This window comes from Dendrobates tinctorius, unplaced genomic scaffold (assembly GCF_039654945.1).
Source record: "Dendrobates tinctorius isolate UK_male_01 unplaced genomic scaffold, ASM3965494v1 ptg000332l, whole genome shotgun sequence".
In the NCBI taxonomy this organism is placed as follows: Eukaryota; Metazoa; Chordata; class Amphibia; order Anura; family Dendrobatidae; genus Dendrobates; species Dendrobates tinctorius.
The window spans coordinates 8378755-8396387 of record NW_027361998.1 but is presented as its reverse complement, the minus strand read 5'-3'; the positions used below and the strand labels follow the sequence as shown (position 1 = coordinate 8396387).

At 40.6% G+C, this 17633-nt stretch overlaps 1 protein-coding gene across 1 annotated transcript; it reads left to right on the top strand.

Annotated features, from left to right (window-relative positions):
• Window positions 1–15455: 15455 nt before the first annotated feature.
• On the top strand, window positions 15456–16400 carry LOC141074321 (olfactory receptor 2A7-like). Its single transcript, XM_073561949.1, has one exon. The coding sequence runs from the start codon at window positions 15456–15458 to the stop codon at window positions 16398–16400; it is 945 nt and encodes a 314-aa protein (XP_073418050.1).
• Window positions 16401–17633: the final 1233 nt, after the last annotated feature.

Below are 17633 nucleotides of genomic sequence, written 5' to 3'. Positions count from 1 at the left end.
GAGAGAGAGAGGATCTCACTGACCATAAAAGCTTACACTCTGCAGGAGAGAGAGAGGACCCCACTGACCATAAGAGCTTACACTCTACAGGAGAGAGAGGACCCCACTGACCATAAGAGTTTACACTCTACAGGAGAGAGAGGACCCCACTGACCATAAGAGTTTACACTCTACAGGAGAGAGGACCCCACTGACCATAAGAGTTTACACTCTACAGGAGAGAGAGAATCCCACTGACCATAAGAGCTTACACTCTACAGGAGAGAGAGGACCCCACTGACCATAAGAGCTTACACTCTACAGGAGAGAGAAGACCCCACTGACCATAAGAGCTTACACTCCACAGGAGAGAGAGGACCCCACTGACCATAAGAGCTTACACTCTACAGGAGAGAGAAGACCCCACTGACCATAAGAGCTTACACTCCACAGGAGAGAGAGGACCCCACTGACCATAAGAGCTTACACTCTATAAGAGAGAGGACCCCACTGACCATAAGAGCTTACACTCTACAGGAGAGAGAATCCCACTGACCATAAGAGCTTACACTCCACAGGAGAGAGAGGACCCCACTGACCATAAGAGCTTACACTCTACAGGAGAGAGAAGACCCCACTGACCATAAGAGCTTACACTCCACAGGAGAGAGAGGACCCCACTGACCATAAGAGCTTACACTCTATAAGAGAGAGGATCCCACTGACCATAAAAGCTTACACTCTATAGGAGAGAGAGAGGACCCTACTGACCATAAGAGCTTACACTCTACAGGAGAGAGAGGACACCACTGATCATAAGATCTTACACTCTACAGGAGAGAGAGGACCCCACTGTCAAGGCAAAATGTCACAGGCCACTCTCAAATTGGATCAGCAGCTGAATGATCCACTCATCTTTCCTTATATTAGATATTGTTATTTTCAGAAACACATTGTGTGGCTCTAATATTAGGGGGAAGCCATGATCAACGAATAAAAAAACATTATATTCTCGGTTAAAGCAATACAGTAGCCATAGAAAGAGACAGGAGAAAGTATTTACTGAATCCTTCCCTTAGTTATTGTCATAGCCCAGTGACCGGCTAGGATGGGTGCATGACTGCAAGTAGGTGATTTGCATACATGTGGTCACTTGCCAACTAGACGTGCACCACCTCGCTCAGTGCAATTGTATTGAGCGAGGCCGGACATGTCTAGTCGGAATGTGGTAAGAAGTATGCAAATCACATACTTGTGATCACATGACCTCCAACTCCCAATACTGACCCTGGAGAATCCTGTATGACAGTATGCACTGAGGATTTTCAAGGCTGCATCCTTATACCCACAGATACCTTCATTCCTCACCGCCATCCAGTCCTTGCTGCATTTTCTGATCTGCCGCCGCTCGCATTGGAATCTCCAGCTTCTCTTACAGCCTCGGACTTACATCTGTCATGGTGTCCAGAGGGTCACTGCGCAAGATGTGTGGAGAGGAGCCGTACAGTGACGTTACACATACAAAGAACCAGCACAGTGCGAGAGGACAGGAGATTCCAATGCAAGCAGCGAGGTATTAGAAGATGAGGCAAGGTCCCCAGACAGGTAGCGGAAGGGCTGGAAAAGTGAGTGATAAGGTGAACATGAGGATTCTTTATAAACCTTTTCATGGCCATTTTGGTTCTGAAAAATGTTGCCATGTTGCTGAGTCAGTGCGAAATGTGAATGCCAAAAAAAAAAATCAGCATTTTGACAAATGTGGATTTTTGTAAAACTCGAATAGAATTTTTCCGCTGATCTCTACTAAGGGAAAAAAAAACTCAACACTCTTTATTTTTCTAGTGTGAATTTAAAACCCACCTTTAAAACCGTAGACATTGTGTATAAAAAAGTTCCAAAAGTAGTAAATGTTTTATAGATCTTATTCCTGTCTCCTTACTACTGGTCTCTATTAGTCTGGAGGACCTAAAAAGTTCCTGAGATGGTGAGCTGAAACCTTCTTCACTATTGAGTTTTGCTCTGGTCGATTGCTAAGAACAGATTTCCAACTTGAAATCATTTTTTTCTTTTTTTTATGATGAAACAAAAATACCCAAAATAGAAGGAAAAGAAAACATTTTCATGGTTGAAATATTAGACAAGTCCCGAGAGACAACCACGTGAGCCTTGGCCGATGTATAATATTAGTTATATCTAATTTTCAGCTACTTTTTCCTTTTTTCGGCTCTGTAAAGCAAATTTTTCATTCACAAAATGCAATTTGCTAAAATGCAAAAATAGAATGCAGAAAATCCCCACAGATCATCCTCAGTTGTTTCTAGTTTATTGTGAAAGGATTAAATGATCTCATGAGTTTTTAATTAGTCGGTTTGTTTTTATTATCTTGGGCTTCATCAGGGAATGATTATTATGGGATTCTAGAAATTGTAAAGTTTTATTTCCTTTTCTATTATTTTAATTATTTTTTAATATAATTTTATTTTTGTACATTTATATTCCATAGAATTGTGATGTTTACGTGTAAATTCTGGGTTGGAAATGAAGTGATAAACTTTTTAATGTAACTTTTTATATCAGTCAGCATCAACATCATATTAATATCAGTTAGAACGAAGTAATAGTAATTTTCCCTGTGACTTTAGATCGTCTTTCTTTTCCTCTTTTGCATGTAGCAAATTACAGTAATAACCAACCTAAAAATAGATAAAAAGATAGGAAACAATAAAAATAAAAAAATAAATAAAAGAAAATTAAATATTAAGAAATATAGCTCTTAAAAGTTCTTATGTAGAAGCAAGACATGAATGATAGGAGGCCGTACTTCTCCTGTAACTGGGGCTGGTAGACCAACCAAGTCACATGGGAAATAAGTTCAAAACATGCATCGTTCATTCCACAATCCCATCTGCTCTCTCGTGACGTGATCGTGGGACAACAATGGGTTATCAGGACATGTGGGGGTCTGCTGATGACCTCATGCCTGTCATTACGATCCTTCTGTGAATGCTGAGGCCCTGCTATTTTTTGCACAAGTGATTGGATGATCGCAACTTCAAGTCCCCTAAGGGGATTATTAAATACAGTGAAAGGCAAAAAAAAAAAAGTTTTTAAAAATATGAAAAAGAAAACAATTAAAAATTCAAATCACCCCCCTTTTGCCCCCATTGAAAGTAAAACAACCAAAAAATACATGTATTTGGTATCACTGCGTTCATAAATATCCAGTCTATCAAAATAAAAAAATAAGTGAAACCAATCAGCAAACGGCATAACAGAAAAAATTTTAAAACGCTGGAATTATGTTTTTTTGACCTTCAAAATATTTCAAAAGTACAACTTTTTTCCTAAAAAAGACCAAGCCCTCATTTATTGATGGAAAAATAAAAAGCTATGGCTCTTGTAAGATGGGGAGGAAAAAATTGAACCGAAAGAAAGGAAAATCGCCCCGGGGTGAAGGGGTAGAAGAGGCAATTATTTTCTAATGGTGGCTCAAATTTCATTGAAAACTGTATTGTTAGCAGTAGAAAAGATGAACGTTTTTACTGTTTTTGTTCTGTTTTTTATTCAATAATTCCTTTTGACTTTTACTTTGCACAAATGTCTCTGTGTTATTTAGCATCCTTTCTTGATATCCATGATTATGAAGTCTATAACTGATAGCGTTACACTGTTGTGAAAATAGTGAAAAAAACGCTGAACAATGTGAATAAGCTCTACTGGCTCTCATACAGTATATTCACCAATTGGTATGGATGATATGCTGAGGGTGTGAGCTTTATTCAAGGGACACAGACTTCCTTTCTTTGGCGCATAGGACATGGCAGTCATTCTTCCTTTTCCTTATAATTATGAAGATACCAAACTTGCATAGATTTTTTTTATTTAAGTGGTGAATTAAAAAGAAATTTGTAAAAAAAAAAATAGTTTTTCTGTCGATAAAGCTGTGTGAGTGCTTGTTTTTTTTCTGGTGTGATGCAAGTTTCATTGCTACCGCTTTGTTTGCTTTGATTGCTTTTTATTGTTGTCTTTTTTTAGTCTATGAATACTGCAGTAACAGCATCGTAACAAAAGCATTTTATTATCTTTCAACTACTACAAACAAGGAGGGGCAGTATTAAACCCCTCAGTGCTATTTTTGATACTAAAACAAAATCCTGAATCCTAGGCTTGTGTGCAACAGAAAGTGTGCTGCCTGCATTGTAATTTTATCATGAGCCACTATTCACTAAAGTGGAACAGGTGAGCAGAGAAAAGAAAAGCAAAGTCTAACGAACGAAGTTATTCTCCATACAACTCATTGCTTGTCACATAACAAATATCACATTTCTGGTTTTAGTTGGGACGTGATGATAAAGTATTTTTAGTTTTTTTTCCATTGCTTTGTTTTCAGAGTCATAAGTTTATTAATGGGTTTTGTTTTTATAGTAACAGTTAGATTTTTAATTGGTGCCATCTTAGAGAACATATTTTGACTTGAAATTTTTTATATTTATTATTTGGGGTGCAGGTGAGAAAAGAAAACATCAATTACAAAGATTATTATTTGAGATTTGTTCATACGACATTTACTATGACTATAGGGTGTGCATGACGGGTTATCGCTACTCTTTGGGTCATGATTTTCAAGTTTTATTACTTTTGCATAACTGTAAAAGGTGTCTATTTCTCAGTGACCGGAGGTAAACTTTATACCTCATTTGACAGCGTGGGAACCGAGACTCTCTGACCGGCGGTAAATATTTCACCACCGATCAGAAGTGGTATTTGCCACGCTGTCAGGCACATGACATCGTGGTAAACTTTGGATGTCCGGGCCCCCATTCAAGTGGTGCTGTTCTGATACACGAACCTGAGCATTCATTTTTTTGTAACTGTCCGGCCGCACCCGGCGGACCTGAACATCCGCCTCTAGTTAAGAAGCATTTTTTAAGAGCAAAGGAGTTTCTTTTGGGTTTTGGGGGGAAATTTTGTGTCCGTAACTGACCATGCAATAATTTCATTGTTGAGATCACATTATTCTTTAAGTGACATGATCTATTTTGACTGTTGCAGTGAGTATGGCCAAATCTTCAGAAATGTGAGTTAGGTAGATTCATATGAATTTGTCATGAAAGTTTGATTCACATTTCTCCAAATCTGAGAGTATAATAAACATAGGTGAAACAAAATAAAAAGTTATACTCATCGGGCCCTCACCTGCCCCACTGCACAACCTGTCTCTAGTCTGGTGATCTTCTTCAGTCTTGAGTGGCTTCTTGTGTGTGATGTAGTGTCCTCCTCCTTTTTCTAGTATCCTTAGGACTGACCAGTCCCTGCATCGTCATGATTTACATTGCGCTGCTATGACATGTATTGCAACTAGAAATATATATGAAAACGGAAAACATGCAGTCATATAGTCTATAAAAATTATCATCTTTATTAAACACATAATTTAAAATTAATTACACAGACAAAGGGCTAAAAGATGTAACATGATGATACCAGCATCCAAAATGCCCAAGGTAAGGTATGTCACTGGATATAAACCATATCACATCAAAATCAATGCAGTGTCCACACAGAAAGAATTCCCAATATCATATAATAAGGTCAGCTCAATGGCAAAAATACATATATGAATATGAACAGCACCTTGAATATGGTGGACAATGTTCCAGGACAATACCCACCTACCCCGATGCGCGTTTCAGTAGAAGTACCTTCCTCAACTAGAAATATAGCTGATCACGACATCTATTGTGACTACATATGAGTGGATCAGCCAAATTTGAATTTGCCTGTCAAAAAGGTTTTTCCAGGGAGATTCGATTGGTTGAGTTATTTTCCATGAATTAAATGAACCTTACGCTCTGTGGTCTCTCGAGATCAAAGAGCATAACGCCATAAGTAAAAAATTAAAAACTCTTGTTAAACTCACTTTTTGCTCACTTCATTTGCCTCTCCGCTATTCACTGCCACCCGTACGGTGCTCGCCACATCTTCGGATCTGCCACTGCTTGCACTGTAACCTTCGATCTTCTTGCATTGTGCCGGACTGCCAGCTGTCATTTCGCCCAGGAGGGTTTTGTGTAGGCAGCAGGAGGTCAACGGCATCATCATGTCATGATGCCTGCACAGAACACTCCCGGATTACATGTCGCCGGGAAATATGGCAGAATGCAAGAAGTCTGAAGATTCCATCGTGAGCGGTGGTGGATCAGAAGATGGATCATCGCCTTATGAAAAAAAATTAAAAAGATGCAAAAAAAAGAAAATGACATAAAAAATATTTTTTCGGTTTACAATTTTTAAAAAAATTAAAATATAAATAAATCTTTTACGTTTGCCTCTAATCATCCTGGAGAATCATACTGTACTGCCAGGCCATTTTTACAGCACCATGAATGCAATAAAAAAAAAAATAGTTAAAGAGAAAATAAAATAATTAATTTTTTTAACAATTTTACCACATTTGTAATATTTCCCTTGTTTTTCAGCACATATTGCAAAATAAAAAGTGTCAATCAAAACTGTAAGACGTCCCACAAAAAAACGAGCCCTCACATTGTTCTATCAATTGAAAAAAAAAAGTTATGGTTCTTAGAAAAAGAGGAGCAAAAACTAAAGCACAAATATGGAAACTTGCATGGTCATAGAGTGGATGAATTGCATCTTTTCATCTTTATTTTTTACTTAGATAATTCTTTCTTAAATACTCATCAGAAATTCTCCTGTGTGATTTTCGTTCCATCGGAGCTTGTTTAAAATTGATTAAAGCTCTGGTGTTTTTCAGAAACCATGTACAATTCCGGGGTGGCTCATGCTCAACATTATATAAAGGATCCCGAATGTGAAGACGCTGGCTGTCCGTGGCCAGATGCCTCACGAGTAACTTTGATGTGTTTTATGAGATTTCAGTTTCACAGTTCTTAACTCATTGACGTGTATAGTCGGGGATTTTTGCTGCTCGGCCATGTAGCTATTTCAAACAGTTGAGGAAATCGGGAGCCTGAAGATCTTCTAGATCAAGATACATTATTCAGTAGATGTAAAATCCGTATGTGAGTAATGGAGGTTAGGACATTGCCTCCTTCTTTACATTGACCCTTCATATCGTACATATTGGATCAACTAAATCTAATAGACCAATAGGTCACTTGTGTTTTGCTATTATTAAGGGCTCGCACCTCGATATTCTCCGTTTGCATGTGATCTGACAAAACATCAGTTCGAGCTCGAGCCAAGTCCCAATTTTGCCCGGCACATGTATGGTTCAGTCAAAGGAAAAAAATCACTTCATGCCCCAGTTAGATCCAATATTCGGATTGCACTTGGCCATGCAATTCACGGAAGCATCGGACTGCACTCGATTTACATGACTGCAGTCTGATTTTCGTGCATTGAGACAATGGAGAAGATGGAGAAGTTTTGTTTTCCATCTTCTACTCATCTAAGAAAGTTGCATAACACTGTAACCAAACTGTGATGAGATCGTGGTCAAAATGTCATTTGCCTAATCATCCTGATTCTCTCCGATGAGAGAATCTACAGTCGTGTGACCCTAGCCTAAGCATGTACCACTTGATTTCAGCGCTTGGTGTCCGTATGATTATTTGCTTGAGTTTCTACCTAGCTTTCAATTTTGGGTCCACAGCTTTAGTGCTCTAAAATTGAACTTATCATGTTGAAAATGTCATGTAATCTGCAGGCAAGGTGTGATGGAGCAGGAGGAACTGGTCAGATTCATACACAATTTAGTGGGAAAATTTTCTGTAAAACTTACATTTTATTAATTAAAATCTCAGGTGTTTAAATGCATACGAGTCCACTGGGTGGTCCTGTTAAATGATAGGCAGTCTACCCATGCAGGGATAGCTGTGCTTCACTGATAGGATTGCCCACTGGACTTCTTTTCATTTAAACTCCCAAGTATTTCAATGAATAAACCACAAGATATACTGAATAATTGCCAAGAAAAAGATATATCATTCTTCTCAGCGTCTCCTTCTCTATACGATGCTGTCCACAGATCAGACTTTATTGTACAATGTGAAAGGATCCCTGTAGTGAGTTCATTTTCCGGTCCACCAGTTGTGAGTTCTCCTTCCAGGCTCCCTCTGATGGTAACTGGAGATAGTGAAGCTGATTTAATCAGTAGTGAACTGCCACCTGATACTGAGGATGGCGATTGGACCTCAGGAATCTCAGACTGGATTTAAAACAGCCGACGCCCTAGTCTGGTGCTGGTGATTCCTTCTGGCTTGTCAGGTCTTGGTTTTCAGCTCTGTTCCAGTCATCTAAAGCTAAGTTTTTCTGCTAATGTTCTCACTTGATTTTGTTGGTCTATTCAGTTTTTTATGTGGTCAGCCAGCCCCGGCTGGGGCTGCGCTAAATTTCCACTCTTATTTTTCTGTATTTGTCAATTTGCTTTATGTCCCTTATTAGATTGGCCTCTTTTTGCTCTGTCTCAGAATATTTCAGAGTGATGATATAGTGGGAGAAGTCTAGTGACGTCAGGGTTAATTTTGCTATCAGAAGTGTTGGACTTTATTTTTGTAGGGTTTTTTGCAGATTGCAGTGTCTTTCCTTTCCTGTCCTTTCTAGTTAGTCTGGGCCCCATCATTTGCTCAGCCTATTTTCCTGCCTGTGTTTGTGCTTTCATCTTGTCTCACCATCAATACATGTGAGGGGGCTGTCTTTCCTTTGGGGTCTGCTCTGGGGCAGTTAGTTTTCCCCTTTTCTTGCTTTAGGCTTATTTAGTCCTCTGGCTGTGATGAAGCGTCTAGGACCATCGTAGGCACGCTCCACGGCTGCTGCTAGTTGTGTGGTTAGGATCAGGGATCTGCAATCTGCATAGTTATCAACCTCTCTGGTTTTCTGTGACTTAGCTTGTTTTGTTTTTTCTCCTCGGTGACCCATTCATAACAGAATCACCAGCCATACCGCAGATTCTAGGGTACTCAAAAGCAAGAAAAAGTTGCTAAAGAAAGAAAAAAAAAGTGTCAGATTTTTTGTTTTTAATTTATTTTTTCTTTCTTTTTTTTCTGGGGTCGTAGGAGGATTTTTTTTTTCCTAATGGAGATTAAGCAATTGTCTGATCGTGTGGAGCAACTTGGTGCTGAAGTACAGGGAATTTCCACCTACCTCATTCAGTCACATGCTGCTGAACCTAAAGGTACTGTCACACTTAGCGATGCACCAGCGATCCCGACCAGTGATATGACGCGGTCAGGATCGCTGGTGCATCACTAAGTGGTCACTAGTAAGCTGTCACACAGGCAGATCTCACTAGCAACATCGCTGGGGACGGGGGTCGCTACTTACCTGTCACACCAGGCGATCCTGCGTCCTCCCGCCCGGCTCCACGTGTCGCTCGTCTTCACAGCAGGAAGCCCAGCAGGAAGCTGACGACGAGAAACAGTCCAGCCTGTTCTCGCGCGATCAGCGATAAGCAGCGGGGGAGCGGGTTGTAGGTAAGTATCACACATAGTGATATCGCTAGCAATATCGCTATAACGTCACAAGTTATAGCGATATTGCTAGCGATATCTCTTAGTGTGACAGGCCCTTAAGATTCCTACTCCTGATGTGTTTTCTGGGGATCGGTCTAAATTTCTGAATTTTAAGAATAATTGTAAATTATTTCTTGCCTTGAAGCCTAACTCATTGGGGAGCTCTATGCAGCAGGTTAAAATTGTCATCTCCCTGCTGCGCGGCGATCCCCAGGATTGGGCTTTTTCTCTGACACCTGAAAATCCTGTTCTGACTAATGTGGATGCATTTTTTCAGGCCTTGGGGTTGTTGTATGATGAACCTAATGCTATTGATCAAGCTGAGAGAACCCTGTTGGCATTAAACCAGGGTCAGGATCCTGCAGAGTTGTACTGTCAAAAATTCCGAAAGTGGGCGGTCCTTACTACATGGAATGATAGTGCATTGGCAGCTCTCTTTTGGAAGGGTTTATCAGAGACCGTATAAGATGTTATGGTGGGATTTCCTGTTCCCTCTGGTCTGGATGATTCTATGTTATTAGCCATTCAAGTTGATCGGCGTTTACATGAATGTAAGACTACACGGGAGGCGCTGCCACCTTTTGAACAAACGTCTGAACCTATGCAATGTGATGGGGTTTTGTCTAGGGGGCAACATCAGGAGTTTAGAAGACGTAATAAGCTGTGTTTTTTCTGTGGAGACGCCTCTCATACTATTTCTGTCTGCCCTAAACGAGAGAAACGTTTTGCACACACATTTACTGTGGGCAGTGTACAACCTAAGTTCCTTTTGGCAATTACTCTGATCTTCTCCTTATCCACGTTTTCTACTAAGGCTTTCGTGGATTCAGGAGCAGCGTTGAATCTGATGAATTTGGACTTTGCTAAATGTTGTGGTTTTTCCATGACGCCTCTGCAGACGCCTATTCCTTTGAGGGGTATTGATGCTACTCCTTTGGCGGAGAATAAACCCCAGTTTTGGACCCAGGTGATAATGCGAGTTGCCCCAGACCACCAAGAAAACTGTAAATGTTTGGTGCTGCATAATTTACATGATACTATTGTTCTGGGTTTTCCCTGGTTGCAAACTCATAATCCAGTTTTGGATTGGAAGTCTGGGTCTGTGGTGAGTTGGGGTTGTCAGTGTGTTCTTAGGGACGCTCCTGTTTTCTCCACCTCTCCCCAGTCTCATGATATTCCTGATTATCTGTCTGATTTTTCTGATGTATTTTGTGACAGTAAGTCTGCGTCTTTGCCTCCTCATAGGAGTTATGACTGTGCAATTAAGTTGATGCCTGGGTGTAAATTTCCCAAGGGTCGGCTTTTCAACTTATCAGTACCCGAGCATGATGCTATGCGATCCTATATTAAAGAGTCGTTGGAGAAGGGTCATATTAGACTATCCTCTTCACCTTTAGGTGCTGGGGGTTTTTTTGTGGCCAAGAATGATGGTTCATTAAGACCGTGTATTGATTATCGTTCCCTTAACAAGATGACGGTTAAATATCAGTACCCGTTACCTCTGATGTCTGATTTATTCTCCAGAGTTAAGAGTGCCTGCTGGTTTACTAAGCTTGACCTCAGGGGGCATTTAATCTTATTCGCATCAAGCACGGGGATGAATGGAAGATGGCGTTTTAGACTCCGGAGGGACATTTTGAGTACCTGGTGATGCCTTTTGGGCTCACTAATGCCCCGTCTGTCTTCCAGTCCTTTATGAATGATATTTTCCGAGACTTTGTGGATAAGTTTATGATCATCTATCTGGATGATATTTTGATCTTTTCTAGTGATTGGGATTCTCATGTGGAACACGTCCGGACTGTGTTCCGGATTTTGAGGGAGAATTCCCTGTTTGTTAAGGGATCAAAATGCCTCTTTGATGTACAGAGGATTTCATTTTTGGGATTTATCTTGTCTCCATCGACTATTGAAATGGACCCGGCCAAGGTACAGGCCATTTTTGATTGGGTTCAGCCTACTTTTTTGAAGGCCCTCAAGAAGTTTTTGGGTTTTGCCAATTTGTATCGCAAATTTATTGGTAATTTTTTTGGTATTGTCAAACCACTGACTGATCTCACCAAGAAGGGCGCTGATGTGCTGAATTGGTCTCCTGAGGCTGTCTCAGCATTTCAGGAGCTTAAGCGGAGATTTACTTCAGCTCCAGTTTTACGGCAACCTGATGTCTCACTTCCATTTCAGGTGGAAGTAGCTGCTTCTGACATTGGTGCAGGAGCTGTTTTGTCCCAAAAAGACCCTGTAACTTCTAAGATGAATCCCTGTGCCTACTTTTCTCGAAAGCTCTCCCCATCTAAATGCAACTATGACGTGGGGAATCGGGAATTGTTGGCCATGAAATGGGCATTTGAGGAGTGGAGACATTGGTTGGAGGGAGCTAGACATCAAGTTGTGGTCCTCACCGATCACAGAAATTTGATTTATCTGGAGTCGGCCAAATGCTTGAATCCTAGGCAGGCTAGATGGGCCTTGTTTTTCTCGCGTTTTAATTTTGTGGTCTCTTTTCTTCCGGGCACTAAGAATGTTAAGGCAGACGCCCTTTCTAGGAGTTTCTTTGCCGATTCCCTTAATGTAACCGAGCCTACTACCATCCTAGGTGAGGGGGTAGTTCTTTCTGCCATTTTGCCCGATTTGAGATGCGCTCTGGAGGAATTTCAGGAGGATAAACCTGAGCGTTGCCCTATGGTAAAATTGTATGTTCCTGACCAGTGGAGAAAGAGAGTGATGCCTGAAATTCATTGCTCCATATTGGCTGGTCATCCAGGTATTTTTGGTACCAGAGATTTGGTGAGTCGGTCTTTTTGGTGGCCTGCCTTATATCGTGACGTTAGGAATTTTGTACAGTCCTGTGGGACTTGTTCTCGGTCTAAACCCTGTTCTCGTTCTAGTGGGTTGCTGATGCCCCTGCTGGTGCCCAAGAGGCCATGGACCCATATCTCAATGGATTTTATTTCTGATCTTCCTGTCTCTCAGAGAATGACTGTTATCTGGGTGATTTGTGATAGATTTTCGAAGATGGTCCATCTTGTACCACTCCCAAAATTGCCATCTTCCGCTGAGTTGGTGCCCTTGTTTTTACAACAGGTGGTTCGGTTATATGGGATTCCTGAGAACATTGTGTCCGACAGAGGAGTCCAGTTTGTTTCCAGATTCTGGAAAGCCTTTTGTTCCAATCTGGGAATTCAGTTATCCTTCTCCTCCGCGTTTCATCCCCAGACCAATGGACAGACTGAGAGAACAAACCAGACCTTAGAGTCTTATTTAAGATGTTTTATATCTGCTGATCAGGATGATTGGGTCTCATTTTTGCCCTTGGCCGAATTCGCACTGAACAATAGAGCTAGTTCTGCCACTTTGATGTCACCCTTTTTTTGTAATTTTGGGTTTCATCCTCGATTCTCTTCAGGGCAACTGGAATCTTCGTCTTGCCCAGGTGTGGACACTGTGGTTGAGAGAATGCAGCAGATATGGGACCAAGTGGTGGATAAGTTGTCACTCTCTCAGGAAAAGGCCCAGCGATTTTCCAACCGGCATAGGACCATTGGTACCTGGTTTAAAGTGGGTGATATGGTTTGGATGTCGTCTAAGAATATTCCTATGAAGGTTGCATCTCCAAAATTTAAGCCAAGATTTATTGGATCTTATAAGATTTTGGAGATTCTTAATCCTGTTTCTTTTCGATTGGCTCTTCCAGTTACCTTCAAGATCCATAACGTATTTCACAAGTCTCTGTTGAAGAGGTTTGTTGAGCCAGTGGTTCCTATGGCAGCACCTCCTGACCCTGTGTTGGTTGAAGGCAATATGGAATATGAGGTAGAGAAAATTTTGGATTCTCGTTGGTTAGACGGAGACTCCAGTATTTGGTCAAATGGAAGGGTTATGGCCAGGAGGATAATTCTTGGGTCTCTGCCTCTGATATTCATGCCAATAGATTGGTTTGTGCTTTTCACCGGGCCCATCCTGATCGGCCTGGTGGCGTGGATGAGGGTTCGGTGACCCCTCCTCAAGGGGGGGTACTGTTGTGAGTTCATTTTCCAGTCCACCAGTTGTGAGTTCTCCTTCCAGGCTCCCTCTGGTGGTAACTGGAGGTAGTGAGGCTGATTTAATCAGTAGTGATCTGCCACCTGATAATGAGGATGACGATTGGACCTCAGGAATCTCAGACTGGATTTAAGACAGCCGACGCCCTAGTCTGGTGCTGGTGATTCCTTCTGGCTTGTCAGGTCTTGGTTTTCAGCTCTGTTCCAGTCATCTAAAGCTAAGTTTTTCTGCTAATGTTCTCACTTGATTTTGTTGGTCTATTCAGTTTTTTGTGTGGTCAGCCAGCCCCGGCTGGGGCTGCGCTAAATTTCCACTCTTATTTTTCTGTATTTGCCAATTTGCTTTTTGCCCCTTATTAGATTGGCCTCTTTTTGCTCTGTCTCAGAATATTTCAGAGTGCAGATATAGTGGGAGAAGTCTAGTGACTTCAGGATTAATTTTGCTATCAGAAGTGTTGGACTTTATTTTTGTAGGGTTTTTTGCAGATTGCAGACAGTGTTTTTCCTTTCCTATCCTTTCTAGTTAGTTTGGGCCCCATCGTTTGCTCAGCCTATTTTCCTGCCTGTGTTTGTGCTTTCATCTTGTTTCTCCGTCAATACATGTGTGGGTACTGTCTTTCCTTTGGGTTCTGCTCTGGGGCTGTTAGTTTTCCCCTTTACTTGCTTCAGGCTTATTTAGTCCTCCGGCTGTGACGAAGCATCTAGGACCAACGTAGGTACGCTCGACGGCTGCTGCTAGTTGTGTGGTTAGGATCAGGGATCTGCAATCTGCATAGTTACCAACCTCTCTGGTTTTCTGTGACTTAGCTTGTTTTGTTTTTTTCTCCTCGGTGACCCATTCATAACAGATCCCATTAATGATAAGTTCATGACTCTTTTTAATCCATCTTGTTCATTTTCCTGTCTTCTTTCAGTCTTTCAGTGTCCTTGGTCTCCTCATGACCCAACATAAGATTAACTCTGTATATTTGTGAAGATATTGCTTAATTTAGTCATGAATCCTTCACCTGATTGGTGTGGTTGATGTAATGAATGGGTTTCTTTTGATGTCGGTGATAAAACTAATGGGGTTTCTTCTGGTTGCTCTTGTCTTGTAACTAGATCTTCATTGACATATCCAGAATTCTTAGAATTATCTCCATCCATTCTTTTTCATCCTTTGGTGCGGTCATCTTTACCTCTTACAGGCAGATTTATCTTCTCCAATTAATTTGTTCTCACGATATGTTCAAACGCAAGTTTCTCCCAAGATAAATGTGAATAATTTGACTGCACTTGGCTTAAAGGATCCTTGACTTGGTTGGACATATTCATTCCATTTCAGGCCTTGACGACCATATGAATCACCAGAAAGACAGTTCCTTGTATTCAGATCTTCAGGTCTTAACTTCTGGAAATGTCTCCAAATCCATTCATCGTTTTGGTCATCATTCTTCTGTTCTTCTGAGCCTAATCGTCTTCTCCAATAACCTTGGTCTTTTTATGATATTCCGCAAACAAAGTAAGAATTTATTTGGAAAATTTGGCTTGAGTCAATGTAGGATATTTGACTTTTCTGGTTTCCATTTTGTCTTTGGGATCACTAAGTAAGACTTTATATGCTTCATTATATGATTTTCACAATTTGTTTCTGGTCTTGAAAAAAATGAAATAATGTGTTTAGATGTAACTATTCCTCAATGTCATTATGAACTTTAATTGTGAACCCCAATGAGGCCAGCGAGCGACTATAATACATGTGAAGTGCTACAGAATATGTCGGTGCTAAATAAATAGGACCAACAAATGGTTTTTACCCATCTAAACTGGTCTTTTATGGGGTGATCATAAGCAAAAAAATTTTATTAGAGTTTAACTGTCAAATACAACCCGATTTTGGTGGTTTGGAGATGCTATTGGCTAATTCCCCTTTCTATGTGCGGCCAGTGTAACGTCCACAGTCTACATGCATGAAGGGATGGAAGATAATAACAAGACACTTGCTACTGAAATAATTCTTTTAGGATTTTCTGATGACTTTCGGATAAACATTGTTCTGTTCTTGGTCTTTTTTTCCATCTACTTGGTGACTGTGATCGGAAACGTTTTTATGATTTTGCTCATCCTGATCAGCCCCAAATTACACATGCCAATGTACTTTTTCCTTTGCAATTTGTCTGTCATTGACCTTTTCTATTCCTGCTCAGCTTTGCCAAAGCTTCTGGTAGACCTCTTCTCGACAGAGAGGATCATTTCTCTTTTTGGTTGTGGCATCCAAGTCTACATCAGTGCTTTTCTTGGCGATATGGAGTGTTTATTGCTTGCCCTTATGGCTTATGATCGATACATTGCCATCTGCCATCCACTTCACTACCCCATTTTGATGAGATGGAAAGTGTGTTGCCAGTTGGCCATCACTCTGTGGATAATAAGCTTTTTCATCTCTGTGGTCCCTTCGCTTCTTATTCCAGTGAAGATTTGTAATCCAAATAGGCTCAACCATTTTATGTGTGAAGTCATAGCCATCATAAAACTCTCATGTGACAATATCTACCTGAGCCAACTAATGATATTTTCTGTAAGCTTCTTCACTCTTCTCTTCCCTTTTTTGTTCATCACTATAACCTACATTTGCATCATCTCATCTGTGCTAAAAATTCAATCGGTGGAAAGATCCAAAGCATTTTCCACTTGCTCCTCACACATCACAGTGGTGGTCATGTTCTATTGGACGGCCATGGTTATGTACTTCGGGTCATCTTCTCACTACTCAACGAACCAAGAAAAATACGTCGCGGTATTTTATGCTATTATGATTCCAATGTTAAATCCACTTATCTACAGCCTGAAGAACAGAGAGGTGAAGAAAGCCTTTTTATCACACATGACTTTGTGCTCTTTGAAATGTTAAGTCCCCGTAAAACACACATGTTCTAGGACAAATATTCACTTCACTCTCTGCAGAAATAGAGAATAGAATTAAATAAGACCTTTAAGATAGGACAATTGGGGTGAGAATGGGTTCCTGGATACTTCTATGATTTCGTTGACTAGTATTATGTCTGTGTGTTGGATGGTAACCAGGACACATAGTGTTATACTGACTCTTATTTCTGTAAAAAATGTAAATAAACTCTTTCAATATTTCAGAAAATTACTGAATTTAATTTTTCGGAAGTCATTTTTTACAAACTAGGAAATAGTATTTTGCATTTAAGAATTCTGGGATGAGGTTTCGTGTTAAGGTTAGTGGTGGACTCCACTGTTAGACGTCACTGACCTGATTCGGTGAGTGCCATTGATGGTACTGACACCATCACTTTGTGATGAGATCCTCACATTCCAGATGTCATTCTAATAAATGAAAATTCCTCTTTTCTATTAGTCACTTTGATTGATGACAAGTTTAATCCAGCATTTGTATTAGTATTATTCGATTGTTACTACAGATGAGCAGATCAGACAGAACTCGACTTCGCCTGTTTGCCCAGATTTTCCCCAGAAGTTCCATCCTCAGAGATGTTATTGTCTGTGAATTTAATGTCCCTTATTATGCTTTGGGGTCTTGAAAAACCCTAAAACATAATAAACATAATACGATAATTTTTTTAAAAATAATCCTTATACTCATCCTGCGCTCACCTCTCTGGCCCTTCCAATCCTCACCGTCACCAGACACTCAGACCGGTGATGGTGAGCAAAGGAGGGTCTAGAGAGGTGAGTGGTGAGTTGAGTATAAGGATTTTTTTTTTTTTTTAAATTTTGATGGCCCAATATGGTTTAGAAAAATGGCGGCTAGCGGCCACTAATTTGCTGCATGATTGTGCAGGCAAATTAGAAAGAAATCCATGTTTTGGTGACTGCAGATTTTGGAAAAATTGTCATAGAATTCAATTTTACTGGCATTTATTTGCTTATCTCTAATTCTTGCTGACCATCCAGTGGACTAGGCCAATCAGCAGACCAAATGTAGGACAATGTCCACTGGCCAATGAGCACGATGCCCTATCAAAACTTCTCCCCTGACATCCGGTCCATTATCAGCTATAAGAGTTTATTCTGCTCCTGGAGTGATGTTCCTGACTGCTACATCCGATAGCTGACTCACCTAGTTACTTTTCCTCTGTCTGTCTCTTGGGTTAAT